The sequence below is a fragment of the Megascapheus bottae genome, chromosome 31 (genome assembly GCF_031878675.1).
Source record: "Megascapheus bottae isolate mThoBot1 chromosome 31, mThoBot2.hap1, whole genome shotgun sequence".
Classification (NCBI taxonomy): domain Eukaryota; kingdom Metazoa; phylum Chordata; class Mammalia; order Rodentia; family Geomyidae; genus Megascapheus; species Megascapheus bottae.
Window position 1 is genome coordinate 2,328,912 of NC_143539.1, and position 27,659 is coordinate 2,356,570.

Sequence of the window (27,659 nt, forward strand, 5' to 3'; positions counted from 1 at the left end):
CTCCACTGGCCTGCTTTGAAGCCTTATTCTCTTCTTGAAAGAAACCACCCGTTCGCAATCTCCCAGCCTCAGCGGGAAGGGAGCAGGGGCCCAGGACTAAGCCCTGACTTCATCCTCAGCCCCACAAGAAAGAAAAAGCTCCCAACTTCCAACCTGAGGGCCTTAGTTCCCTGGGGAGTACTGGGGAGAGGGGTACAGAGGTTGAACGTCTGGTAGGGAGAGAAGTCCAGAAATGGGTGAGAAGAGATGGGGAAGGGAAAGAGGGAGGGGGGAGGGGGCCCTGTCGCTGGGCCCTCGTCCTGTCTAGCTGCTGCGGCTCCTCTGGCTGCGGGCCTTGTACACCTCAATAAGCAGATCCTTCACGTACTGGATCTCCCGCTCCACCGACTCCGCCCTCTCCCTCAGCTCCCGGTTCCTCGCCTCCAGCCCCTGGCACTCGCCCTCCAGGGCTTCGCCCTCTGCCCGCTTTCTCTGGCGATACCTGAGAGCTGCTGACTTGTTCTGATCTCTCTTTTTCTGCTTGCGGTCCCCACGAGTGGTGGCAGGATTGGGGTAAGGGGCTGGGCGACAGGATGGCAGAGATGGTGGAGGAGGAGGAGGAGGAGGGGGCACCTGGGGACCTGGCAGGGATGCCAAGCCCACGTCCCCTGGTCCGGCCTCACTGCGGCAGTAAATAGCTAGCAGGTCCAGGGTGTCCAGGGCAGGTGGCTGGGGAAGGTCAAAGGTGGGAAGGGGCAGAGGGAGGGTAGGCGCAGGTGGCAAGGGTGGGGGTGGGGAAGGTGGTGGGAGGAGGGGGGCATCCAGGAAGAAGTCTTCCATCTGTTCTAGCTCCTTTTTGAGCAAGGATGCCATGGCTTCCAGATCAGGGGGGGCTGGGGAGGGAGGAGGGAGGGCCCCAGAGGGTGGTGGGGCTTCCAGAGGGAGGAGAGCTGTAAAGTCCACTCGTTCGGTCATCCAATCAGAAAAGCCATCACCTGCAGATTGGACAGGGGACAGAAAGTACCCTGAGCTCCACTGGGCAGGCACGTGGGTGCCAGTCAAGCTCACTGGCTCAGTTCATTCAGGGAAATAGCTAACCAGTCAGTTAAGTGGGTTTTTTTTTTTTTTTCTTTTTTTGGCTGGTCCTAGGGCTGATACTAAGGGACTAGGCGTTGTCTCTGAGCTTCTTTTGTTCAAGGCTATCATTCTATCATTCGAGCCACAGCTTCATTTCTGACTCTTTTGGTAGTTTATTGGCAATAGGAGTTCTACAGACTGACTTGCCTGGTCTGATTTCAAATTGTGATCCTAAGATATCTCTCTCTCTTTCTTTCTGTCAGGCTTGAACTTAAGTTCTAAAGCTCTTTTGCTCAAGGTTAGGGTTCTACCACTTTGAGCCATAGTCCACTTCTGGTTTTCTTGTGGTTAGTAAGAATCTTTTTTTTTTTTTTTGCCAGTCCTGGAGCTTGAACTCAGGGTCTGAGCACTGTCCTTGGGTTTTCTCAAGGCTAGAGCTCTACCACTTGAGCCACAGCACTACTTCTGGCATTTTGTCTGTGTTTGTAGTACTGAGGAATTGAACCTGGGTCTCCGTGCATGCTAGGTAAGCACTCTATACCTAGGCTAAACTCTGGGTCAAGAATCTTCGGAACTTTCCTGCCCAGGCTGGCATCAAACTGTGATCCTCAGAGCTCAGCCTCCTGAGTAGCCAGGATTATAGGCATGAGCACCAGTGCCTGGCCTAAGCTCTCTTGAATAACTAGGCTTATTACAGGTGTGAGCCACTGGTGCCCTAGCTCAGTTAGCTTTTCTACTTAGAAATCATCTTCTGCCTCCTGCAGGTCTCCCCATTCCACTGTGAGCTCCAGGGACCAATAATCAGGCTACTCTTGTATCTACCTGTGTCCCCAGCACCTAAACTAGGTCCTGGCACATTACTAGACTTAAATATTTATCAAATGAACTAGTAAATGAATCATCTCTCTTCCCCTGTCCCTAACAGGGGTCCCTAATGGGGCCCTTACCCCACCTCCATTCTCCACTTGCCTTACCTGCTAAGGGCTCTCCTCCCCCTGGAAGCCCGCCCTCCAGGGCTCCCCCCAGGACCTCATAGGGAGCCAGGGGGGCAGGGGCCAGGGGGAGTTTCCCATAGTCTACAAGCCAGCCCAGCCCGCTAGCTGGGAGCAGGGCCCTGTCCAGCTCCAGCCCCAGGGTCGCCAGGAGTGACATGGCTGTGGCACAGGCGTTGGACACCAATGGCAATGTAGGCTGCACCAATTGGGAGGTGGCTCTGGTGGTTGTTCAACTGGATGAGGATGGGCACCAAGGCAAAAGTGGAGGACCTGCAAGAGTGAGACGAGAAGGGGTAGAGTCAGAGGTCAGACTCACCTGGAAAGGAACTGGGAAAGCCGGCCCTGCACAGTGCCCGTGGGGGGAGGGGGAGGACGAGGTCTTCCCATCCCTCCAATCAGGGATGGAGACCTGGCCTTGTCATCTTAGATTCATGCTCTTCAAAATTTTAGGCCTCAATCATTCCCAAGGGAATTTTTGTGGATAGTGTTAAGGGGAGCAGGGACTGGCGCCATCTGGAATGCCTAAGAGTTCCCCGCCCCATTGTGGAAGGTCGACAATGTTACAGCCCAGCCACCTTTGCCCTTCCAGGGAGGGGCAACCATGACCTTCTCCCCATCCCCTAGGAGGAGGGATATCCGCTTGGGTGGGGGTGGGCCTGCTTTGTGTGGAGACCTGCCCAATTGCACACCAACTCCAACTAAGGTGATAGGTAAATTCAAACACTGGGCTGTAACCCTATTGGCCACCTGCCTGTGGACGGAGCTGACTATGGTCCCTCTGTGTCCCATTGGCCACCTGTGTGGCCACATTCGACCGCATGGGTTTTGCCCTTAAAAACCCAGCGTGAGGGCTGCTCGGGGTCACAGTGTCAGCTCCCGAGTCTGCGCTGTGTCACTGGCCGGTCAGTTCACCCTCTACTTCCCCGATAAATTCACCTTTTTATATGAGACTGTCTCTGTGTGGTGGACTCTGGTGGGACGTGGGATCCCCTCCTCTTGACCCCATAGCAGTTAGTAAGAATTTTTTTTTTTTTTCCAGTCCTGGGCTTGAGCTCAGGGCCTGAGCACTGTCCTTGGGCTTTCTCAAGGCTAGAGCTCTACCACTCGAGCCACAGCACCACTTTTTGTCTGTGTATGTAGTACTGAGGAATCGAACCCCCAAGGCCCACCTTGTCATCTGTCATCTGCTACACAAGCCTAAAGGATTCCCAGGGGAATTACACACACACACACACACACACACACACACACACACACACACACACACACACACACACGCCCCCCCACACTTCCTAAGACTCCTCCAGGGAAAAAAAAAACCAGAATCCCAAGGGAATTTGCTGCAAGCCCTGCCCCCTTCCCTAGATTTCATACCTAATTAGCTCCTGTGGGACCTCCCCGCCCTCCCTATCAACGTCATCCCTCAGTGATGCTTTACCCTGTCAACTGGGCGGTGACCACGGTCTCCAAGCCCCACCCCCGAGGCCTGGCCCCGCCCCTGCCTCTGGACGAGCCGCCGGCCCCCTAGGCCATCAGTGGCTGATGTAAGTCCTGCCTCCTGCTGTCAATCTACGGTAATCCCCGCCCACGCCGGTGGCCGAATGAAACGAAGCTAGCCCAGCCCCCACCCTCCCGCGTGGCTCTCGCGGAGAGCGCCAGAGCGCATGCTCCAACTGTGGAGCCGACCATTGTAGCCCGGAGGCCGCTCTCTCGCGGGTTGGCGCGCAAGTTACAACCCAACACGGCCCGGCCTTCCGACGGAACCCGGCGGGAATTGCAGTTCACAGACCCCCCCCGCCCCCCCCCCCGGCGTCCAGGCTAGTGCGCACGCGCAAAAGCACGAGGGCGGCCTTGAAACAACAGCACTTCCGGAAAAACTCCCCTTCTCCCATCTCTCCCTCCGGGCAGAGTGCGCATGCTCAGCCGCGTGCTGCGCCCCATTTCCTCCCCTTCTGCGCCTGCGCGACCGTGATTCTCCGCTCGTTTCTCCCCCCCCTCCCGGCTTGGCGGTGGAGGCCACGAGCTGCGAAAGGGCGGGAAAGGCGGTTGGAGAGGGAGGCGCGAGCGGTTACTTACTCCATGGCTGCCGAAAAGAGAGGCGGCGGCGGCGGCGGCCTCGGCTGAAGCAGGAAGGTGGGAGCAGAGCACGCAGGCGCGGTGAGCGCGGGTCCGGGTCCGGGGACGGCGGGTTTGCGGCTACAGAGCCATGGCGGGGGGCTGCGCGGGCGGAGCGGCGTGGCGGCGGCGTCGGAAGGAATCGTGGTCTGAGGACGGGGAATGAGGCGGCCCCGGGGACCCGGGACAGATATACTCGGGGCGGCGCGGCCCGTCTGGATCCTTCCGCGCCCCGCCCCGCCTCTCCGTGGGGCCCCCCGGGAGGCCTCCCCGCGCCCTGGGGCTGGGGGGCCGGGCCCCTCCCAACGGCCTCGGGTTCGCCCTCTCCCCCTCCCCCCTTGCCCCTTGGGCGCGGTGCCGGGTCTCTGGGTCCGGGCATCCGCCCCCATCCTCCCCGCAAACCCACACTGGCTTGTCCTCTCCTCCCTCTGCTTCAGGAACTTTCTCCCAGCCCCACTTTGGACTTCTCCATCTCCCCCGCCGACCACGCACCCCGAGAGAGCCCGCGTGGGTGAGACGAGCGTAAGTCACACCCATACCGCGCGGCATTCAAACCAGCCCGCTGGCCTCGGTTCGGGCGGTACTCGTGAGAGGAGGAAAGTGTACCGGGAAGCGTGCCTGTAATCGCAGCTCTGGAGTTGTTGAGAATAAAGGGTCCGAGATCAGCCCAGGCTACACAGCCAGTTCGGATCCAGCCTGGGTTAGACTAAAAAAATAAGTGGAAACCAAACCAGACCAGGAAACACTGAGCTTAGAACTATTAAATCCTTTCTTTAAGAAGAAGTATTAAATTTTTCATCTTGTTTGCAAGGCTAGGAATTGAACCTTAGGGCTTCACATGTGCTACTTAAACTTAAGCTACATTCCCTTCCCTTTCGATTGTATTGGCTCCCCCCAAAAAAAACTTTAGCCAGTCCTGGGGCTTGAACTCAGGGCCTGGGCACTGTCCTTAAGCTTCTTTTGCTCAAGGCTAGCATTCTATCATTTGAACCACAGCCACTTCCAGCTTTTTCTGTGTATGTGATACTGAGGAATCGAACCTACGGTTTCACGGCATTTGCTAGGCAAGCACTCTGACACTAAGCCACATTCCCAGCCCTTTTTGAGACAGGGTCTTAGGTAGGGTGGCTGGGAACATAGGTGTGCATCATCCCATCTGTTCCCCTCTAGTAAGTAGCCCTCTAACTTTGCATTCAGCCCTCCACCAGCCTGGGGGTGTGTTTTTCTTTCCTCTCCCCCCACTCTGCCCTCATTCCTGTTAGGTCAGCCCATGTGGAGTTCAGCCTTTCTTCCTTGGCAATTAAGAGACTTGAGCCAAGATCCAGAGGAGGCAGGGGTCTTGAGAGCTGCATATAGGCTGCTTCAGCCTCTTTCCTTTCCCCTGGAGGAAGTACTTCTTGGGATCTCACTACCTTTCCACAGAATAGTTCCTGTTCTTTCCATTGAGCATTTGCACTCACTTGCCTTGGCTGATAGGTATTCTATTCATCTAGGCCGTAGACAGAACAAAATTTTAAAGCACAGCTTCTAGAACCAGATTATTTGGGTTCAGGCTGCAGCTGCACCCCACTTGTCATCTGTAAGACCCTGACAGTATCCTTTGCTTCCTTATGCCTCAGTTTCCTCTGTGGTAAGAAGTGGTATTTGTACTGTGCCTGATATGCAGTAGGTGTTACATAAGGGTTCTTATTAGTACTGACAGATATGTTCTGACTACATTGCTGAGTGGTAAGTGCTCTAAAACTGTTCTTCCACCTTTTCAGGGAGACCTAGGAATCCATTTCCACTCAGTGGAGGAGGAGCTGAAGGGACCTGGGGTTGGGGCTAGGCTGTAGGTCTGCTCTGGGCAGTAAGAGGCATAATCCCCCAGAGTCTGCCTCTGAGAAAGGTCCTGGGGTTTGCTTGGTTTTGTTGTTGTTGTTGTTGTTGTTGTTTGTTTTGTGTGTGTGTGTGTCATGTATGTGGCTGTATGTGCACTGTCCCGGAGCTCTTCAGCTTAAGGCTATTGCCCTACCATTTAGCCAAGCCCCACTTCCCATTTTCTAAGGATTAATTGGAGATAAGAGTCTCAGGTCCTTTTGTGCCCTTATGCCGAGCTGGCTTTGAACCTTGATCCTCAGATCTCAGCCGCCTGAGTAACTAAGATTACAGGCGTGAGCCACTGTGCCTGGCTGGATTAGTTGTTTTTGACACTGTTGCCCAGCTTGGTGCTCTGGAGTGATCCTCTTGACTTCAGACTTCTCAAGTAGCTGGGACTACAAGTAAGAACACCCCTTCTCATTTAGCCCTCTGCCCCTTGCTGGGGATGGAGCCCAGGACCTCAGGCTTGATGGGCCGGTCTTCTACCATTGATCATTTTTTTTTTTTTTTTTTTTTTTGGTCATGGGGCTTGAACTCTGGGCTTGGGCATTGTCCCTGAGCTCTTCAGCTCAAGGCTAGTACTCTGCCACTTGAGCCACAGCTCCACTTCCAGTTTTCTGGTGGTTAATTGGAGATAAGGGTCTAGCAGACTTTCATGCCCAGGCTGGCTTTGAACTGGGATCCTCCAATCTCGGCCTCCTGAGTATCTAGAATTACAGGTGTGAGCCACCAGTGCCAGGCACCTGCATGAATTTTTAGTATTTTTGTAGGTTTGAATTTTGAAATAATTTTTAGGACTGGAGGTATGGCTTCAGTGGTTAAGAGCACTTGCCTAGTAAGCAAGAGGTCTGAGTTCAAGTCTCAAATACCCAAAGAAATTAAAAATAGTACAGAGTTTCTTTTCCTAGTATTGGATCTCAGAGGCCCATGCTTGCTCACTTTGAGCCATGCCTCTGGCTTAGCCTGAGCTGGTTTTTATTTAAGACTAGCCCAGGGTGGCTTCCAGCTCTCGATTCTCTTGCAGTCTTTCTAGTGGTAGGACTACAGACTGCAGCCAGCATGATAGGGTTTTTTGTTGTTATTTTTTATTTTGCGTGTGTGTGTGTGTGTGTGTGTGTGTGTTGCTTTGGTTTACTTTTGCATGTCCTGGGCTTGAACTCAAGGCCTGGGTGCTGTCCTTGAGTCTCTTTGTGCTCTGGCTAGCACTCTGTGCTCTTACCTATTGAGCCACAGCACCACTTGCCCCTTTTTCTGAGTGGTTTGTCTATTGGAGAGAAGAGTCTCAAGGACTTTATGCTCAGACTGGCTCTGAACCTCAGTCCTCAGATCTTAGCCTCCTGAGTAGCTAGGATTGTAAATGTGAGTCAGCTGTGCCTGCCTAGTCGGGTGTTTTTAATAACTGCGATGAATTTGTGTAGGAGAATGTTGGTACTGGTGTGTGCGGCATCTACTAAATGAGAAGGTATTGATGGGCCCTGGATCCCTGTGTCAGCTCGTGGAGCTTTTCTCTCTTTAGCTGCTCGGTCTCCCTCAGTGCTGCTGAATAGGTGCTGTCTGTGCACTTGGCTGCCCTTCCTAACAGGCTCTAGATGTGATTGAAGACTCAGGTCTTGGCCCCCTGAGCCTTAGCCAATGCCCAGTCCTGGTCCAGCATACTGATGCCTTAGTCTTCCCTCTGCCTTTGGGTTCCTAGTACAGTGGCCTCACCAATCAGCTGGTACCTCAAGCTGTGGAGAGGGAGGGCTGCTGGGACTCTTTTACCATGCGGAGGGACTTGGCTTGGGAGTGAGGTGGCAATTGCAAGCAGGTTGCATCAGCCTTGGTTCTCTGGTGGGGAGGGAAATGAAGGAATTCTTTGGAGACCTCACTTGCCTGGCAACACCTGAGTAGCAGAGCCCTGGATGAGAGGCCCCAGCATGGGAAGGGGGTGGGGTGCACCAAGAAGGAAGGAAGGAGACTAACCACGCTCTGCAGGACTCTGAAGATCTGGGACATTGGTGCTCACATCCCAGGGGGCTCATCTTGGTCTGCAGGAGACAAGACGGAGGCCCCTTGTGATAAAAGGGTGGCACAGAAACACTGCTCAAGAGAAAGGGCATAGACCTCAAGACACAGTGGGGTGCTTTCTTGGACCTTCACCTCACTTTTGTTCCTGCAATCACAATTGCCCAGTTCTGTTGGCTCCCTACCTCCTGCTTGCCACGCCTCTCCCTCTGCCCTAGAGGAGGCCCCCATCTGTTTCCCAGTCCAGGTGGGACCCCGCATGATGGAAAGTCCTACAGTTTTGCATCAGATTCTGGACCCAGTCTCTGTCTCCTCCCACGTAGTCCTAGCAGGGGTAGAGGAAAGGGCCTTGGCTCTTTCTGCAGAGACAGATAGCTGTACGTGACTGCTTTCATAATCACATAGGAGGCAAAGGTGAGGGCCTTCCTTGGTCCCAGAACTGTCTGACCATCCCCCATCCCCACTCCATAGGCATCAGCAGGGGTGCAGGAATTTGCCGCGTGGTCCTGAGCAACATCGGGAAGATAACCAGGTCACGAGGCTAGGGGGTCAGGGGTTTGAAGGTGGGTGTCCTGGCAAACAAGGGCAGGAAGGCCAAGGCCAGCCCAGCTGGGGAAAGGGCAGTGTGGGGAGGGGGGCTGGGCAGGTCAGGCACAGAATGCCACGTGGCCCAGGGACTCAGAGTCCTCCAGAGCCCCTCCTCTGTCCTCAGGCCACCTTGTCCCCCTGGGAAGCACTTGAGCTCTCAGAAGTGCTCCTATGTCACCTCTACTAGTCTCTGTCCCGCTTCCATCTGCACAACCCTCCCTCGCCTAATGGCCCTGGCAGTTGCATTTAGGGGCCCCTCTCAATCTGGAATCTTGTCTGCTTTGGAAGATGTTTCATGTACCTACAGATACCATTGTGCCATGTAGAGTATTGCTCACTGCCGCTGCAAACTAGAGTGTGACAACTCTGGGTGGCCATTTTCTAGCTTGCCACATTTCTTCCAGATCCTCGGGTAAATTATAGGGCCACCCACAGGTGGGTGTCCGTCACATGCCCCCAGGGACCAGACACACCCCTAGAAGGACCAGGTGGCTGCTGATGGGCAGCAGCATCCTCGGGCCCAGGCTGCTGTCACGGCCGTGTGCGTCTTCACCTCAAGCTGTTTTCCTCAGCAGGAAAACTGTGAAGAGTGCCAGAGGGAGTGGCAGGCCCTCCCTGAAGACCCGGTCCTCCAGGAGCCCATCATGCAGGCGCCAGCTCGATAGGACAGAGCTGCTGCCTTTGCAGGGAAAGTGGAAATCCATTCTTTTCTATGATCAAGTTTTGAAATTTAGCGAGTACCTCAAATTTTGGAAACACCTCCAGCAAAGCCCGATTGTGTCTAGGACTCGGACTGTGGGTCCACAGGACCTTTCCAAATCTGTGATCCTCTCTGGCCATGCCAGAGACCATGAGGCCTCCCTGTGCAGCTGAGACTGGTCCTGATCGCATGACACATTCCTGCCTCCGCCTCCCAAGTGCTGGGATCCGGCGTGTGCCTCTGATCCAGCTTGCCCTCCTGCGCTCCTCACTGCCCCATGCAGCAGGCACAGTATGGGCACTGCCCTGTGAAGAATGTTAAGACCCATGGCTGTGGAGAGCACTAAGCTTCAACTCTGGGATCCAAAGCCCTTTGTCTTTGTGCTTGACCTTGCTGCCTGTCCTGCCACAAAGCAGGAACTATGGGAACAGAGCTGGTGGGAGGGTGGGTGTCTTCGTGCAGGGTCTGCTCCATAGGGAATGGTGCTGAGTTGGATTCAAGAATGAAAAAATCTGATCTGGAAGGGGATGGACACAGCCCTGGGGTGTGTTCAGAGATGGTGCCTGACATGGCGGATGGTGGTGGCAGGAAGTGGGAAAACATCGCCTAAGAGAGATGGGAGAGTTAGAGGCTTGGCTGACAGCCTGGGTCATAGTTCTGTGTGGCTTTAGGAAAGTGACATAAGTTTTCTTGACTTGAGCTTTGTCTGTTTGAAAACTGGGGATACTGGTATTAGATCCCTCTCATGAAATGGCTGGGGAAAGTGAGACAGGTAAAGCCCCGGAAGCAGGACCTGGCTTGTGGCGCTCGTCACGGTAACTCCCAGGCCAGGTGTAGTTGTAAGGTGATGCTTTGTTCTTCCATCTGGCTGCTCCCTCCTGGTTCCCAAAGAAGCCTCCCCCATTGACAACCCTCACTATCCCAGCCCAGTGTGGAACGCCTCCCCTGGGAAGCCCTGTTGACAGAGGGGAGGCCCAGAGGGAGCCACCCTGTGAGCTCTCTACCCTGCTCACCACCTGCTACCTGCCTGGGGAGCTCTGTGGAGCCACCATGACACCCCACCCCCAAAGTAGTAATCCTGTTTCCCATAGCTTGATCCCTTCCTAGCACAGCACCATGTCACTGGCTGGTCAGTTTAATGTCTTGTTCACACTCATTTACCAAAGTGGACATCCAGCCACTGCCAGTTGTCTCCGGATGTTTTCATCCCCTTCCCCCTTAGCCATTGTCCTCTGCAGCACTTGGTTTCCCGTCTGCTTGCGTGTCTTGGACATGGCATTTTGCAGACACATGCATGGTGCCGTGCCTGGCTTCACTCAGCTTTGTGTGTTCATGTATGTCAGTGCTTTGTTTCTTATGGAAGCTGGATTGCAAGTGTGTGTTGCTCTTTTTAGCTCTTGGGGGCAATGTTGCTGATATGTATGTATAAGCTTTTAGTGGATACTCCGGTGCTTGGGTTCTCTTTGGTAGATATGGCAGGTGTCTGGGCACCTCTGAGCCTGACTTTCTAGAGTGGATGAACTGTGCATCACCCCCTCCAGTGCAAGCTCCAGCTCCTCCACACTCTCACCAGTGTCTACTCATCTTTCTGTGGGTGTGGGTGTGGGTGTGCTCGCACCAGTGCTGGAATGTGAACTCAGAGCCTTATGTTCTCTTTTTCTTTGTCGGTCTTCAGCTCAAGGCTAGGGCTCGACCACGTTGAGCCACAGTGCCACTTCTGGTTTTCTGGTGGTTAGTTGGAGATAAGTCTCGAGTGCTTTAGTGCCCAGGCTGGCTTTGAACTGTCATGCTCAGATCTCAGCCTCCTGGGTAGCTAGGATTACAGGCGTGAGCCAGCTTTTTTTTTTTTTTTTTTTTTTTTCCTGTTCACAGCTGGTGCTATACCCCTTGAGCTCCACCTCTGCCTGCTAGGATTACAGGTGTTACAGGTATGAGCCACAAGCACCCAGCTTATATGCATGTGTTTTGTTTGAAGACATATTTTCAATCTGATAGATTTTCCGTGGTCACACTGAAATAGGGCAAGGCCCTGAGTTCAAACCATAGAATAACCCCCCCTCCTGTCATTTAGCAGAGCGGGGTGGGGGGGAGTTTTTTCCAATACAAGAAAAAAAAGTTTTTTGGGGGGGTTATTTTGATTTTTCTTTTGGTGGGTCATGTGGCTTGAACTTGGGTTGGGCGCTGTCCCTGAGCTCTTCATCTCAAGGCTACCACCCTACCCTTGAGCCAAGCCCCATTTTCTAGAGGTTAATTGGAGATAAGAGTCTCAGGTCCTTCTGTGCCCTGGCTGGCTTTGAACCTTGATCTGAGGATCTCAGCCTCCTGAATAGCTAGGATTACAGGTGTGAGCCACCCGCCTGGCTTGATTTGGTTTTTAATAAGTAAACATGTTAGGTGCCAGAAGAGTCCTCAGATCTGTTTGTCTCGTTTCATGTTGAGAGTAGTGGTTTGGAATCCTTGAGAACAGCCACGGTGGCACGTATGCCTCACAGCCAGCTCCTCAGTAGCTGGGCGGCAGGCGGCTCACCCTGGGGAAGGCTGCTGTCTGTCCCTTCACCTGAGCTCCTGGGCGCGGCTGGCCTCCAGAATGGTGAAGAGAAGTAACTGCTCATTCGTTGTGAGGTGATTTCTTAGGGGTACAGTGTGTTTTTCCAGGGAAAGAAGAGGAGGTTGAGGACCGAAGTAAGGATCCTGGCGTCACTTAGACAGCATGTTGTGGGAGGGGCAGGGGCAGGGTTTGGAACTTCTCTGAAAGTCTTGGTTTCCCTATCCATCTGCTTAAAGATACAGTAAATGCTAGAAGTGCAGAGCTGTGCGCATGCTTCCTCTTCCATACAGGCAATACGAAGTGCATAAGTGCTTGTGCACAGGGGCCTCTAGGAATGGCCTGTCTCCTGGGAACATAGCAAGGGATGGGGCCCTTTGTCCTTTTCAGTGGAGATCCATGTGCAAATCATGTCCACACAGGCACCAAAGCCTCCTGTCCCTCTGTGTGTCCATTCATCTGGGCGAGAGTCCAGGTGCCCAGGAGGTGAGAGAGGCCTGTGCTCCCTCCACATGGGGCCCACGGTTGCTCTCTCTGCTGCAGGTTTACTTGGAAAAGCAGCTCTGCCTCTCTGGCTTTTTTTCTTTTTTCTCCAGTCCTGAGGCTTGAACTCAGGGCCTGGACACTATCCTGGAACACTTTTTGCTCAAGGCTAGCGCTGTTACTTGAGCCACAGCACTACTTCTAGCTTTTTCTGTGTATGTGGTACTGAGGCATTGAACCCGGGCTTCATTCATGTTAGCCCAACACTCACCACCAGGCTACGGCTCCCGGCCCTTGTCTGGCTTCTTAGGAATCTGGGGTGAGGTGGTGTCCCTCAGGCAGGTAGTTGGGTAAGGACTGAGCAGAACAGCCCATGCCACCACCAGTGGCACCCCTTGGGGGTCCTGCTACCACATTCTACCTGCCCCGCTCTGGTGGGGCCAGACCAGCTGCCAGATGCAGTGCTTGTGTGCCTGTATACTGGGATTGGGGCTTGCACTCAAGACCTCAAGCTCTTACTTGGCTTTTTCATTCCATAGCTCTCTGCCACTTATGCCATGCCTTCAGTTCCATAGATAAGATTTTCTTAGACTTTTCTGGCTGGGCTGGCTTCAAACTGTGAGTCTCAGATGTCAGCCTCCAGAGTATCTGTGATACAGGCGTGAGCCCCCATGCCCAGCCTTGATTTCCAGTCCTGAAAGCCAGCCTTGAGCTGGCCTGTTCCCTGAGGTTTGGAGCTTTTCTTTGGCATATGGGAGAGGGGGATATTGACTCAAGACAGTTTTGGGTTGGGACAAGCTGTGTGTGACAGGGCAGGAGGTAAGAGAGAAGTGGAGCCCAGGAGAAGAGAATGATTGAACCCCCGGGTGTGGGGGGGGCTGGGGAGTCAGATTCTCCTGAGCTCAGCCCACTGGTTCCCCCCCCCCACACACACATACACGCAGTCCTGGGCCTTGAACTCGGGGCCTGGGCACTGTCCTTGGGCTTTCTCAAGGCTAGAGCTCTACCACTTGAGCCACAGCACGATTTCTGGCCTTTTTTTCTATGTATGTTGTGCCAAGGAATTGAACCCAGGTCTTCGTGCATGCTAGGCAAGTACTCTACCACTAGGCTAAACTCCCAGCCCAGCCCACTGGTTTGTGATGCCCTTCTTCCCTCTCTATCTCTGTGCCCTCACTCTTGGCTGTTTTCACTCCTTAGGTCCCATAACTCGTCTGTAATTTCTTCCTTAGTTGTATAAATCTGTTTTCTTGTGATGTGCCTATATTTGCATGCAATGTTCAGGCCAAACCCACTTCCATCTGTCTCCCTTGCCTCTTTAAAATATTTTCAGCAGGTTCTCTATGTACAAATAAATTATTGTGACCATATTCATCCTGTCACCCTCTCTTCTCAACAGTCTGTGTTATTTTTCCTGTCATCTAAGCTTGGTTGTCTGTCTTGTTTTTAGTGTATAGGAATTGTACCAATGGGTTTCTTCGTGGTATGTCAGGCATGCATATATACATTGATGAGAGAGTAACTGTTGCTTCTTTTGTGATGCTAGGGATGGAGCATGCACTTGCCAGGCACACACTGTTTCCCCTAGGCCTTGGGACTTTTCCTTGCTCAGGCTGCCTTCAGCGTGTAATTTCCTGCCTCCACCTCAGAATCCTGCCTTCATATCTCCCCCCACACCCTTCTCTCTGTCAGTTGTAGAGCTTGAACTGAGGGCCCTGTCCCTGAGTCTTTGTGTTCTAGCACTCTACCACTTGAGCCACAGCACCACTTCCATTTTTTCAGTGGTTTATTGGAGATGAGAGTCTCATGGGAAGCCAGTCTCTGGCTTCCCACACCTGTAATCCTAGCTATTCAGGAGGCTGAGATCTGAGGATCACTGTTTAAAGCTAGCTGGGGAAGAAAAATCCCTGTAAGATTCCTATATCCAGTTAATCACTCAAAAACCAGAAGTGGCACTGTAGTTGAAGTGGTAGAGCGCTAGCCTTGAGTTAAAAATCTCAGGAACAGCAACCAGGCCCTGAGATGAAGCCCCACAGCTGATAAAAAAGTTCCATGGGGACTTTCCTGCCAGGGCTCGCTTTAAACTGAGATCCTCAGATCTTAGCTGGATTACAGGTGGGAGCCACCAGTGCCCACCCTGCCTCCACCTCTTAATGCTCACCTCGCCCTCCAGTGTTCACATAGCGAATCCCATGGGACCAGAGTGGGTGTGTGTCCTGCACACCCCTGGCCCTGTCCTTCCTGGGCCCATTGGCTCTGCACAGTCACCACACCACCAGGTGGTGGTGCTGCACATCAACCAGCAGCAGAACTTGGCCAAGAGTAAGTAAGGTGGGGCATCCATAGGGTGAAGCCAGGCCCAAGATTGTCTTGCCTGGGCTGAGTGGTCCTTCTGGAAGCTGGGCGATCCCTAGATCCTCTTGAGGATGTGAAGGATCAGGACAGCCCGGATCCCTGGTTGCCCTTTACTGAGTGCTACACCTAACCCTTCCCACCTAGACACTTGCGATGCTTCAGCTTCTTCCTTCAACTACCTGTGGCCCGCCTCCACTGGATATTTGTCCGTCTCCGTTCCCTGGCTAGCTCTGGCATCCCCATTCTCTTTGCCACCCAGCTTCTATTGACATGGCTTCTGCTCTGGCCCTGTCTGTCTGTGGCCTACTCCTGAGTTCACCCAGCCTTGCTCAGAATGGGACTGAGGTAACAGATGGTGTCTGTGCCGACAGTATGTAGCCAGCCAGCCAGGCCGCCACGCCGCCACACAAGGTGGCTCCTTCAGTGTGCTTTAAATAGTGTGCAAAGAGCTTTTTGTAAGTGCTCTTCTGTGTGTTTTTAGATGCAAGTTAGTAATGGCGGAAGCTTTGGAGCCGAGTTTTTGATGCGTAGGTGTCGCTGTTCCTCAGTTAACCAGCCTGGCTCCAGGTGTCTCCACTGTGTTCTGTCACACAAGAGTGAGTGTGCGCAGGGCAGGGCCTGTGGTTCCAGCTGAGTGCATTGCTGGGGCAGTGTTGGGGGGTGGGGACGTTTCCAGGAGAACTGACAAGGAGGAGGATTGGGGTGGGGTCTCTGCAGGCCAGACCCTTCACTGCTCAGCTGTGGCCTGGTTTACTCCTCACGAGTAGACTATGCTTATTATAGCCATGGAAACTGAGGCATGGAGGGCCTCCAGACTGTCTTGCCCAAGGACCCACAGAGGCAGAATTGAAAGGTCTATTGGGGGCTAGGATTGTGGCTTAATGGTAGAGTGCTTGGCTAGCATGCCCCACATATACAGAAAATGCCAGAAGTGGCCCTGTGGCTCATGTAGTAGAGTGCTAGCCTTGAACAAAAGAAGCTTAGGGCCCTAGCCCAGGCTCTTAGTTCAAGCCCCAGGACTGGCAAAAAAAAATAAAAAAAGATTCAGTGTGAGGGATGGCTTTGTGCCTGGCGAGGAGCTTGCTGGCTGCACTGCTTGGCTGTTTCGGGGAAGGGAAGATGGTGTGGGCTTCGAGTGAGCCACCGGGGTGCTGTGGACCATGTGGTGGAGCAGAGACTAGAGGGTTTGCAGCAGGGGACCACAGTCTGGCCCCTCTTGAGAGCTTGGGCAAAGATTGGAGAGTTGAGTTTACGCAGTGCGGGTCACATAGTTCTTAAGAATGAGTTGCTGTCCAGAAATACCTACATTAGAATTACCACAAAGAGCCAGAGCAGGGGCAGCAGACTGAATGAGTTCGTGCTAAATTTGAGGTCAACCACATGCCACATCCGGCCATACATGGAACATCATAGCCCTTGCCGTGGCGGGGGGGGGGGGTATGGTGTGATGGGTGCCTGTTCTGGGGCTTGAATGTGTTCTTGCTTAGCTTTTTAGCTCATGGCTGGTGCTTTACTACTTGATTCACACCTCTAGTTACAGCTCTTTACTGGTTAGCAAGTGCCTCAAGATGTCTGCCTTGAGCCATGATCCTAAGATCTCAGCTTCCTGATTACCGTTATGAGCATAGGGGTGAGCCCTTGGTATGGCTTCATGCCCCCCCCCCCCCCAAGGTCTATGTAGTTTAGGCTACCCTGGATTTTAGGATCTTCCTGCCTTCGTGTCCCCAGTGCTGGGATTATGCTCCTCCTGGTTCCAGCTCCCTTAGTATGAAAGCATGTTTCCATGCCTGCTCTGGCCACCGAGCAAGAGAGAGTGAGGAGGGAGTAAGTGGCCAGGTCCTATTCCAGATCTGCCAGGCAGTTTCTGCTTGTCTGTATTCTTCTACTTTGCTCACAGATCTCTGTAAATTTAGTAGCTTATGACAGCACAAAACCCTCCTGTTAGTCTAATGCTCTCATGGCTCCACCTTCTGCAGGCCCCAGGGAGGGTTGCATCTCTTTCTTTCCAACCTTGTACTTTCCAGCTTCCTGTGGCCCCTTCTCCCGTCTTCATCCTTGGGTGCATTCATTGCTCATCTTTACCCCGGTCATCTAATAGCCTCTGCCGTAGTCACGTCTGCAGAGTCCCTTCTGTCGCATAAGGCTGTAGATGCCCAAGTGAGGGATTGGGCCATGGACGTCACTGGAAGTGCTGTGCTGCCTCCTGTGCTGACCCCGCTGGAAATCAGTTTGTGCTGTCCACTTCCTGCAGGGCAGGGCTACTGGATGGCGACACTGAGCTCCCTCCAACCAGCTGTGGTCAAAGCTGACCCTGGGTACCCATCCCCTGCCACCCTTGAGGCAAAACACAGGCAGAGTGACTGAGGGCCAGCCTGGGAGCCTTGCTCACCCATAGCTAGAGCAGATCTCACTCGTGTTATCTGAGCTGAGCCAGAGAGATAGCTCAAGCTGGTGTCGCAGACCTGCTGTTTAGTGACTGGGAGGCTGAGAGGGGATGAGAGTTCTAGCCTTCTCCCCAGCAAGACCCCGTGTGGAAGGGAATGGCCTGACACCTCATTGTATGGCCACAGCTGAGCACTTGTGCTCTGGCACCTGTGCTGGTGTACATGCCCATATCTGCCAGGGTGTGGGAAGTGCTGTGCTATGTGAGGAGACCGGCTCTGGAATGGGACCAGTGGTCTGCAGTGGCAGCAGGCCCACAGACAGGCTCAGCTCCCGGCACACCAACCACCCCCTGGGCACTGAAGAAGTCAGCCTTCGCCTGGCCCAGCCCAGCCTTTCCTTGCTAGGTACCTTCAACTTTGCAGTTGTACCATGACGCACCTTGAGCTTGTCACAAATTACAGGAGGCCAGTGGGAAGTGGAGTGAAGTTGAATGGAAGTGGGTAGTGGTCAAGGGAAAGGCCAGGTGAATACCTGCCTTGGCTCCATTTCTGCCTCAGATTGACCATGTCTTAGCTTGTCTGTGAGCCAGGTGCTATAGCAAGCAGGACCATCTAGTACCCTGACAGCATCAGGCTTTCCACGCCCTCAGTCCCTGGAAGGTACTGGGGGATGTTTCTGCCCCATGACCTGGATTGGCTTCCAGGGCCCATCTTGGTCTGCCAGGTCCAGTGCAGCCATCTGGCAGTGTGCATCAGGCTGGCTCCTGCACACACAAAGTGGGCCCTGGGGGAGCAGGTCCCAGGGGTGGTCTTGTCCTAGCCCCACTCACACCTCCATTGGGCCTCCCTGGACCCAGCCTAGTCCAGGCTGTCTCCTGTCTTCTTCGTGGCAGTGGGAACTGTGCTGACCACAGTGACAGCCAGCCCACAGCTCCTCGTGTCTGATCCTGGCTGTGGGCATGGGCTTGGGCCTCTAGAACCTTCTTTGCTAATCTGCTGCTGTCTAGTGCATCCCTGCGGCGCCTGCACCGCGCATGCCCCATCATGCCTCCAAGGTTGCCTTCCAAAACTGATCATGTCCCTTCCTCTGCTTTAAAAATCTTCCCAAGGTTGCGGACGCTGAAGGATTGGCTTGGGAGCTCCGAAGTAGCTGCTGTCGCCAGAGTCTGGAGCCATGAGCGGGTTTAATTTTGGAGGCACTGGGGCCTCTACAGGCGGGTTCACATTTGGCACGGCAAAGACCTCAACGACCACGCCCTCCACAGGGTTTTCCTTCTCTGCTTCAGGCACTGGATTGTTTAATTTTGGGACTGCCTCCCAGCCAACTACAAGCACCCCTTCCACCAGCCTGTTCTCACTCACAACCCAGGCTCCAACCACACAGACCACGGGGTTCACTTTTGGAACAACTCCTGCTTCAGGAGGAAGTGGCTTTTCCTTAGGGATCACTGCCCCCAAACTAAACTTGACCAATACAGCCGCCACCCCAGCCCCAGCCAACACAGGTGGCTTTGGGCTCGGCAGCAGCACGCTCACCAATGCCATATCAAGTGCCAGCGCCTCCAACCAGGGGGCAGCATCTTCTAGCTTTGTGTTTGGCTCCACCACCACCACCACTACCACCACCACCTCCACAGCCCCAACCACCACATCTGGAGGGTTTTTGTTCAGTAGCGGAGGTGCCACGCAGCCTGGGGCATCTGCTTTCAACATTGGCTCCTTGGGTAGTTTGGCCCAGCCCACTGCCCTTCCTGGGTTGCCGTTTAGTGCCGCCACCCCAGCGAGCACCGGGGCTGGGGCCAGCACCACCCCTGCTCCCACTACCACCACCACCACCAGTGCAGGGCCCACCCTCTTTGCTTCCATAGCTGCTGCCCCCACCTCGTCTGCCGCCACAGGGCTCTCCCTCTCAGCCCCAGCCACCACAGCTGGGGCTCCTGGAGCTGGGACGCTGGCCTTCAGTCTAAAGGCCCCTGGAGCAGCTTCTGGCACCTCCACTGGTGCACCCGCGGCCACCACCACCACCAACAGCAGCAGCTTTGCCTTGAGTTTAAAACCGCTTGTGCCAGCTGGGGTTCCCGGTAACACAGCAGCCGCTGTGACCATTCCACCAGGCACCAGCACCACAGCGGGGACGGCTGCCTGCCCCGTGATGACCTATGGGCAGCTGGAGAGCCTCATCAACAAGTGGAGCTTGGAGCTGGAGGACCAGGAGCGCCACTTCCTGCAGCAGGCCACCCAGGTGAACGCCTGGGACCGCACGCTCATCGAGAACGGGGAGAAGATCACCACCCTGCACCGCGAGGTGGAGAAGGTGAAGCTGGACCAGAAGAGGCTGGACCAGGAGCTCGACTTCATCCTGTCACAGCAGAAGGAGCTGGAGGACCTGCTGAGCCCACTGGAGGAGTTGGTGAAGGAGCAGAGCGGCACCATCTACCTGCAGCATGCCGACGAGGAGCGCGAGAAGACCTACAAGCTGGCGGAGAACATTGACGCGCAGCTGAAGCGCATGGCCCAGGACCTCAAGGACATCATCGAGCATCTGAACACGTCCGGGGGCCCCGCTGACACGAGCGACCCGCTACAGCAGATCTGCAAGATCCTCAATGCGCACATGGACTCGCTGCAGTGGATCGACCAGAACTCCGCCCTGCTGCAGCGCAAGGTGGACGAAGTCGCCCGGGTCTGTGAGGGGCGCCGCAAGGAGCAGGAGCGCAGTTTCCGGATCACCTTCGACTGAGGCCGAGTGGGGCTCTCTTATTTTCTTGTTTTCTCTTGTTCTTCTTTTCAAGTGATTGTGCTGTTGAGAGAAGTGTTGTGTGCTTTTGATTTCTTGTTAGCAAATGGGAACTGTTTGGAATCCTCTGGTCCAGGCAGAAACCTACTGAGAGCTTTTGTGTTTTACGCTTGTGTCCTAGTCCCTTCTCCCCTCATCCTTTCCCCAGCCAAGGGATGGAGAAGCTTTAGAGCATTCTCTAGTCTTGAGGCCACCTGGTTCAATGCAGTCATGGATGCAGAGCGGAAAAAAACCTGCTGTCCTTATAGGAGATGGCAGCCAGGTCTTAGACTACAAGATGTCTGTCTGTCTGTCGTGGAACCAAGGCCATCTGTGAGCTGGACAGATAGCCTGCTGAGGGCAGGGGCAGGGAAGGATTGGGGCTGAGGCCTCCTCTGCCACCTCACTCATCCTCCAGGAAGCTGTGCTGTGCTTTCCTGTGTTCCAGCCCGATCCTGATCGGTAGAGAAAGTGGCAATCAGACCTGCCATAGTGCCAGTCCACAGAGATATCTGCCTCCCTTGACAGAGGCCATCACAGCCTGTCCCCGAGCCTCCTGGTGCCGAACTTGAGTAGTCACAATCTGCGAAGAAGCTGGCTGTATCCAGATGGCTTTTTTTCACTGTTTTGCTGTATTCCCTGCAATGCCTATGGTTGTGTGTTGCTTTCCTAAATAAAGAATTGTGAACTGAAGTGCTGTCCACCTGCATACGTGTTAGACGTGGACAGAGGGGGTCCACAGCTAGGGCCCGAAAGAATATTGCCGGAGGAAGCACCTGTGTGGTGAGGCTTGCCTCTGCCACCATCCCCAAGGCATCACCCTAACGGGGACAGGTGGTCTCTGTCTGGGGCTGGCTGGAGGATTCTGCTGTGCCTCGGTGGGGTACAGGTTTGGGTGGGAAGGTGACTTCCGGATACTGGCCCACCTCGGGCCTGAAGCTTTGGCCCTCCACAGGTGGGGAGGCTGTCCAAGTCTTACAAAGCAGATGGTAGGCAGTCATCATTTCCTTGGGCATCTTGGCCTCTGGAGGACACAGTTTTGAGGGTTGTTTTGGGGGCGGGGGGGGCACAGGGTCTGGGCACTGTCCCTGAGCTCTTTTTGCTCAAGGCTAGCATGCTACTACTTTGAGCCACAGCACCACTTCTGGATTTCTGGTGGTTCATTGGAGATGAGAGTCTCAGGGACTTTCTTGCTCGGGCTGGCTTTGAACCATGAACCCTGACCCTCATTTCTCGGCTTCCTGGTAACTAGGATTACAGGTGTGAGCCATCAGTGCCCCACTTGGGTTTTTATTGTTGTTGTTTTTGGATTTTTTTGGAGGGGATGGGTAACAGGGTTTATAAAACTAAGGAATAGGGCTGGGAATGTGGCTTGGTGGCAGAGCCCTCACCTAGTATGCATTGAAGCCCTGGGTTCGTTTCCTCAGTACCACATACACAGAAAAGGCCAGAAGTGGCACTGTGGCTCAAGTGGTAGAGCTCTACCCTTTAGCAAAAGTAGCTCAGGAAATATTTGAAGAGACAGTATGGAATCATTTGCAGTGGCCATGCTAACGCTGATCAGTTGTTCCTTATGTGCTGCCAGAGTGAGCATAGGATATCAGTAGTTCCAGGAGAGGCTGTTCCAGAGAATGAGCTAGAGAGGGAATCATCCCCCCTCCCCTCACACTGCCTTGATCTTGAGTCCTTGGGCCTGGACCCCTGACTATTTTGCTTGAGGGAAGGTCTTGGGTTGTCTAGGCTGCTGTCATATATTACAAAAATGAATTGGAGTGAAATGCCTACTTCCCCCCCCCCCCCCCCATAAAAGACATTGGGCTCTGTACTTTGAAGAACAAAAGTTCCTTCAAATAAATCAGGAGACTCACCATGTCCTAGCAGGCTACTGGGACAGTCAGGGAGGGGTCTCCCCCGGTTGCCACAGGCTGGCATTCTGCAGAGTGTTACCCTGTGGATGTCTGCCTCCTTATAACTGTAGTTTGCCTTTCCAGGAAGAAAACAGGCCGGTGGTTGTTAAGTTCTTCATTCATTAACATGAAGACAAATGTGACTGAATTTGGACTCAGAGGCTTTCAAAGGTGACTCTCCTTTAGTAAGCGCTTACCAAATTTCCTTTCCCTGTTAAAGTCAGGCATGCTGGTGCACACCTGAAATCCAACATCCAGGAGGCCAAAGCTGCCATGGTTTCAGTAAACCCAAGTTTGGGTGCTGTAAAAGTTGTTCTGTAATCCCAGCTACTTGAAGGGCAGGTGTCAGAAGGATAGAAGCAAAAAGTTCACAAGACTCCATCTCAACTGATGGGCTGGGTGCATTGGTGCACATTATCACAGATACATACGGATTATTGAAATGGAATTGTGGTCCAGGCCATTCTGGGCACAGACCCAAAAAAATATGGCACAAAGACCCTATTTAAAAAATAAATGCAAGAGCTAGAGGCCTGGCTTAAGTGGTTAGATTCCTGCCTAGCAAGTACAAGGCCCCACGTTTAAATCCCAGTACTACAACAAAACAAAGTCAGGTTTTTGGTTTTTTTTGTTTCTTTTTTGTTTGTTTTGGTGGGTCATAGGCCTGCTGTCCCTGAGCTCTTCACTGAAAGCTACCACCCTACCCCTAGGCCTTGGCACTGTCCCTTAACTCTTCAGCTCAAGGCTACCACCCTACCCTTGAGCCAAGCCCAACTTCCCTTTCTCTAGTGATTAATTGAAGATAAGAGTCTCAGGTCCTTTTGTGCCTGGGTTGGCATTGAACCTGGATCCTCAGATCTCAGCCTCTTGAGTAGCTAAGATTACAGGCATGAGCCACTGCCCCTGGCTAGGTTTTTGGCTTTTGAGATCCTCCAAATGGCCTCTTGAGTACTTAGGTTTATAGGCATGGGCCACTGACCACTGCCAGGGTTCAGGCTTGGCCCCCAGCCCACGAGCATTCACAGAGTCCCCTCCCAAGTGTCCTCAGCCTGTCTCACCTCCAAATACCATCCAGCTCAGCCTCCATGAACACCAAAGATGTTCCTGCTAGGTGACCTTGACTGGACCTCACCTGTGGGCCTGGGGTCACAGCAGGCCCCCCTGCACCTAAGCAGATTGATACCCCCCTCCCAGTCCACAAAACTAGAAGCCATAGGTCCATGGCCACCACGCCACACAATGTGGAATGTCCATTTAAGTCTTGACTCAAATGAACTTAAAATTGGAGACAATCCAGAAAATGTAAACCTTGATTTGGTGATATTATTGCCATTTTACAATATGAGAGTGGTATTGCAGTTTTATTTCTTTAAGCAAATAAGTTCTCTTATGGAACAGTGGGGTAAACTATGAGCTTGTATTCTATTGTTGTCAATAAAGCTTTATTGGAACACAGCCACACCCTAATTTGCATATTGTGGATGGCTGCCTGGAGACAGAAACCACAAAACCTGTAAAGCTTCTGCTCTTTCTGGGAAAGTTTGTGGTAGAAAGTTTCCCAAAGTATTAACCTACAAAACAATAGAAGGTGGCCGAAAGAACCCAGGCTGCGGAGTAATGGGCACGCTGGCATCTGTTTCTGTGTGTGTTAGAAAGTATCCATAGTAGCGCACACTTTGGAGACAGGAGGTTCTGGCCGCTGCTTCGTCCCAGCCGCTCTGACCCCACCTCAGGACCTGGCCACCGCCATTCGCCTGGTTCTACACACATCCAACGATGACGTCTGTCCCTGGCTAAGCAGAAAGGCCATGGGCACTAAGCGAGCCCCCCTGAGACAGCTATGCAGTGAGTGCCCTTCACCGGGGGTCCAGGGTGTCCTGAAAGCTGGGGAAGGCGGGCTCTGGGAACGGGACCCGTACCTGGTGGTCAGGGCAAAGATCAGCATGTGGTGTGCTCCCTCCTGTCCAGGCCTGGTTCCCAGACAGCCTGGCCCAGCAGGAGCTGGGTCCCTGGGGTGTCCGGAGCTCCCCAGATCTGACTTAAACACTTGAACATGTCATCATGGGTCTGGCTGGAGTTAACCAAATCTACTAGGGTTTTTCCACCATTTCTCTCTGAAGATTCCACTCTTTTCTTAGAAGCTCTTACCAGAGAAGCAGAATTCCCCCAAACCCGTTCACCCCACCCTCCACCCCATCCTATGACCTTAGCTGTCTCAAACTAACCAGCACTGCCCACTGGCCTCCTTGGCTCAGGCCTTCCTGGCCCCACCCCACCTAACTCAGCATGGCCTCCAACGTAACTAGGAAGGTGTGGTTCTTAAGATTGGTGCGGGGAGGCCGAGACCTGAGGATTACGATTCAAAGCCACATGAGATGAATCTCCACAAAGCCAGAAGTGGAGCTGTGGCTCAAGTGGCAGAGCCAGCCTTGAGCAAAGAAAGCTCAGAGACAGTTATCAGGTCCTGCGTTCAAGACCCAGGATGGCACAGGCACTCACACACACACACACACAACCTGAAATAAAAAGCAATCCCCAGATGACCCGTGGCGTGGGGCGTGGGGCGTGGGGCGTGGAGAGAGACCAAAGCTCAGGGAATTGCCTAGGAGCGTGGCTTGCTGCTTCCCAGCTGTCTCAGGCCGTGAGGGCAGTTCTCCCCATTAGGCTCAATGTTGGCCCAGCCCCCTCCAGGAGCCACTTTATCCCCCTACTGCTCCCCTGGGGGCATTTGGTAGTATCCGAAGATGCTTTGACTGTCTCCCCTTGGGGAGGAAGAGGGTGCTGTGGTGTCGAAAGGCTCTGGAGAACCCACCAGGCTAGGTGGAGCAGTGAGCAGCTGCCCCGGGCCGCTCCCCATGCCAGGCCCCAGAGCCCTGCTCCTTTCATGGCTCTAGGTCCTCCTGCGTGGTGGTGAGGGGTCCCAGCTCGCAGTTGAGCCTCCAGGCAGGGGCCAAGCCACTGTATTTGCAGATGTAATCTGGCTGGCTTCTGTGTTTGCTCTGGCTCTCCCAGCCTCACCCCTCCTGGCAATTTGCACCCATCAGCCTGCTGTGGGGGTTTCCAGACCATTCCCAACAGTACCCGCCCCTCCCTGCCTCTGCTTCCCTCTTTCCAGACCCCAGGGAGCCTCCCCTCTGCGCCCTGGGGCTGCCCAGGGTGGCTGGAGATGGTGGTGGAGGTAGGGCACGGGCTCCTGCAGGCCCAGGCTGTTTCTCTGAGGGGTCACCCTACACACAGCCTGGCCTGCCCCATGTGCCACAGTAGGTCCTCAAGTCAGGGATGAGAAGTCGAGGATGAGGGCAAATGGCTGCCTGCCAGGGTGGCTCCAGACCCCTCCGTCGGGTCTCCTGCAGCCCTGGGCTCTGCTCCAGCCCCTGCTGCTTGGGCACAGTGACCCCTGAGGAACAGCAGACAGGAACATGCCCGAAAGCCGGAGAGGGACTGGAGAGAAAGGGACCCTGGCACAGGCCTGTGCGGTCTGGAGAAGACTGCCCACGGACCTCATGACCAAGACAAGGCTAACCCCCACCCTCACCAGTTACCTAAATATTTATTTCTGGCCTCTCAGCTGCTATATGGGGCAAGAGCAAGAAAAGAGACTTTTAACTTCCTCCAGACCCTCCACCCCTCCAGCCTCCGCCTCCAGCCTTCAGTAAGGCAGTTTCATTTCCTGGAGCCCAGCTCCCAGGGGGTGGGGGCGGCCAATTTAAGGAGGGCAGGCCCCCACGTGGAGAGGGCACTGGAACCCAGATCTCTGAAGGGCCAAGGTAGGGCTTTGGGGAGGCCCCTGGTGGAGGACAGAGATGGAACTCAAGCCAGAACTAGTAGGGAAGGGGGAAAAGTAAGATGGGGCAGAGGAGAAAGAAGGCACTGAGATTGGCAAGTGGGGGGCACTTTGGCGGATTCTGAAGCATCCAGGTTTGGGGGGGGGGCATGGGACAAGCCCTAGGACAGCCCCTGGGGAGACAAGCTGGAGAGTCCCTGGTCATAGTGACCCCTGCCTCTCCCCCACCCCAGACACCACCTCTCACCCCAAAGTCATGGCCCGGCTGGGTAAGTAGATGGAAGGTTGGGAGCTACGGGGTGAGGGACAGCAGCTCCTTGCGTCCAGGGCCTGTGCTGAGCCTGTCTTCCTCTCCCCAGCCCTGTACCTCTTCACCCTCACCCCCATCCTCCTCAGCCTGGCAGCCTCCCTGGACTGGAAGGGGCCTTCTAGCCAGGACCCCTTCGAGAAATGCATGCATGACCCTGACTACGACCAGCTGCTCAGGGTGGTGACCTTAGGCCTCAACCGGACCTTGAAGCCCCAGAAGGTGATTGTGGTTGGCGCTGGTGTGGCCGGGCTGGTGGCTGCCAAAGTGCTCAGTGATGCTGGACACAAGGTGAGAAGCACTGCTTGGTCTGCCTTGAGTCCTTCCTGCCTGCTGCCTGCGCCCGCTAAAGTGGGGTGGAGGGAGGGAGCTAATCTTTCCCTCGGTCTCTCCACCTGTCTTGAGAGAAATTCCACTTGAAGGCTAAATGTCAGCTGGGAATGAGAATGGGGAAGATAGAAATTGGTTGGTAAAGAGAAATTCCACACAAGTGTACCCTGATGCCTAACTCCTGTCTCCCTTACTCCAATCTGAGAATGACAATAGGCCAGTCTGGGGGGGGGGGATTTTCCCCACTTCTCTGATCTGGGAAGTCCCTTTGCAGTCTAGCTGATGGCCTTTTAGCTGCAGTCTGGAAAGGTTTCCTTTCCACTCTCCCACCACCCCTTAAAGAAGGGGTCCTTCTAGCCCAGGTCTGTGCTGCTGTGTGGAAAGAGGCATGGGGTGAAGGGGAGAGGAGCTGAAGGTCTCCGCTTGTCCCTCCCCGCTCCTCCCCTCCACCATCCTCAGGTCACCATCCTGGAGGCGGATAACAGGATTGGGGGCCGCATCTTCACCTTCCGGGACCGGAAGACAGGCTGGATTGGGGAACTGGGAGCCATGCGCATGCCCAGCTCCCACAGGTGAGACCTGACCTGCCACCGCATGCCCCCTCGCAACCCAGACTGGGCTAGTCCTGCTCTAGATGGGTGTAAGTGATGGACACCCCAGGACCTTGCACGTGCTGGGCAAGGACTCTACCACTGAACTGCCCCCGAGCCCTGTGCACCTTGGCCCGCTCCGTGATGGCCCTCACGCCAGCCCTGCCATCATGCCCTGCAGTCCTGCTGCAGCACAAACCCACTCCACCCTGTCCTGTCCTGCCTCTGTCCCCAAAGCCCTCAGCGCCCCAAGCCCTGTCCTCCCCCAACCTCTAGCCACCCACCATCCTGAATCATCTCATTCCAGGGAGGCCAATCCTCTTCCTCTTTTGGCTCCACAACTTGTCCCATAGCCTCAGTCTCCAAGCACGGCTGGGGAGGGGGCCCACCCTCTCCATCCTCTTCTGCCCCAGCTCCAGACTTCACCCTACCCCCTGCCCCCCAGGATCCTCCACGAGCTCTGCAAGAGCCTGGGCCTCAACCTGACCAAGTTCACCCAGTACGACGAGAACACGTGGACAGAAGTGAACGACATAAAGCTGCGCAACTACGTGGTGGAGAAGATGCCGGAGAAGCTGGGCTACACCCTGAGCGCGGCGGAGAAAGGCCACTCGCCAGAGGACATCTACCAGATGGCTCTCAACAGGGTGGGTACTGTCGCACGCTAGCTTCAGCTTCCCTGGGACAATCCTCAAGCCCAGGCTCCACAAACTCCAGTCTCTTTCCCTACTTCAGCACATTGCCTTGGATAGCTTGCCTTTCTATAGCGTGTGTGTGTGTGTGTGTGTGTGTGTGTGTGTGTGTGTGTGTGTGTACACATGCATGCCCACGTGCCTGTACTGGGGCTTGAACCTTAGATACTGTCTCGTAAGTTTTTTCA

The 27,659-nt window shown here is 54.3% G+C and overlaps 3 protein-coding genes across 11 annotated transcripts in view; 2 read left to right on the forward strand and 1 right to left on the reverse strand.

The window, feature by feature from the left end:
• Positions 1-4,214, reverse strand: Atf5 (activating transcription factor 5). Of its 2 annotated transcripts, none has more exons than XM_090322447.1 (3): positions 4,128-4,214; positions 2,031-2,321; positions 1-974 (listed from the first exon to the last, which is right to left on the reverse strand). In XM_090322447.1, the coding sequence occupies exons 2-3, from the start codon at positions 2,206-2,208 to the stop codon at positions 304-306; spliced, it is 849 nt and encodes a 282-aa protein (XP_090178573.1). In that variant the 5' UTR covers positions 2,209-2,321; positions 4,128-4,214; the 3' UTR covers positions 1-303. The 2 variants fall into 2 exon arrangements, with proteins under 2 accessions (XP_090178573.1, XP_090178574.1); XM_090322448.1 differs by lacking the exon at positions 4,128-4,214 and adding an exon at positions 3,426-3,496.
• On the forward strand, positions 4,103-20,009 carry Nup62 (nucleoporin 62). Of its 3 annotated transcripts, none has more exons than XM_090322381.1 (2): positions 4,103-4,184; positions 18,195-20,009. In XM_090322381.1, the coding sequence occupies exon 2, from the start codon at positions 18,260-18,262 to the stop codon at positions 19,823-19,825; it is 1,566 nt and encodes a 521-aa protein (XP_090178507.1). In that variant the 5' UTR covers positions 4,103-4,184; positions 18,195-18,259; the 3' UTR covers positions 19,826-20,009. The 3 variants fall into 3 exon arrangements, with proteins under 3 accessions (XP_090178507.1, XP_090178506.1, XP_090178505.1); XM_090322380.1 differs by having other exon boundaries at positions 4,116-4,208; XM_090322379.1 differs by lacking the exon at positions 4,103-4,184 and adding an exon at positions 4,604-4,688.
• Positions 4,119-27,659, forward strand: part of Il4i1 (interleukin 4 induced 1) — a 26,383-nt gene continuing 2,842 nt past the window's right edge. The window contains exons 1-7 of one of the 6 annotated variants that reach the window (XM_090322356.1): positions 4,119-4,208; positions 21,853-21,939; positions 23,421-23,613; positions 25,786-25,821; positions 25,912-26,150; positions 26,649-26,761; positions 27,225-27,426. In XM_090322356.1, coding sequence (XP_090178482.1) covers positions 23,577-23,613; positions 25,786-25,821; positions 25,912-26,150; positions 26,649-26,761; positions 27,225-27,426 — 627 coding nt within the window. In that variant the 5' untranslated portion in view covers positions 4,119-4,208; positions 21,853-21,939; positions 23,421-23,576. Of the gene's footprint in view, positions 4,209-4,603; positions 4,689-21,852; positions 21,940-23,233; positions 23,614-25,393; positions 25,421-25,523; positions 25,536-25,785; positions 25,822-25,911; positions 26,151-26,648; positions 26,762-27,224; positions 27,427-27,659 lie in introns of those variants that run through there. The other 5 variants (XM_090322354.1, XM_090322358.1, XM_090322357.1 and 2 more) reach the window with 5 other exon arrangements.

What these genes read in the sequence shown, in the direction of transcription:
- Nup62 (XM_090322381.1), top strand. Translation starts at nt 18,260, where the DNA reads ATGAGCGGGTTTAATTTTGGAGGCACTGGGGCCTCTACAGGCGGGTTC.
- Atf5 (XM_090322447.1), bottom strand. Translation starts at nt 2,208, where the DNA reads ATGTCACTCCTGGCGACCCTGGGGCTGGAGCTGGACAGGGCCCTGCTC. An exon ending in GGGAGGAGAGCCCTTAGCAG is followed by an intron (nt 975 to 2,030) that starts GTAAGGCAAGTG and finishes TCCAATCTGCAG; the next exon opens with GTGATGGCTTTTCTGATTGG.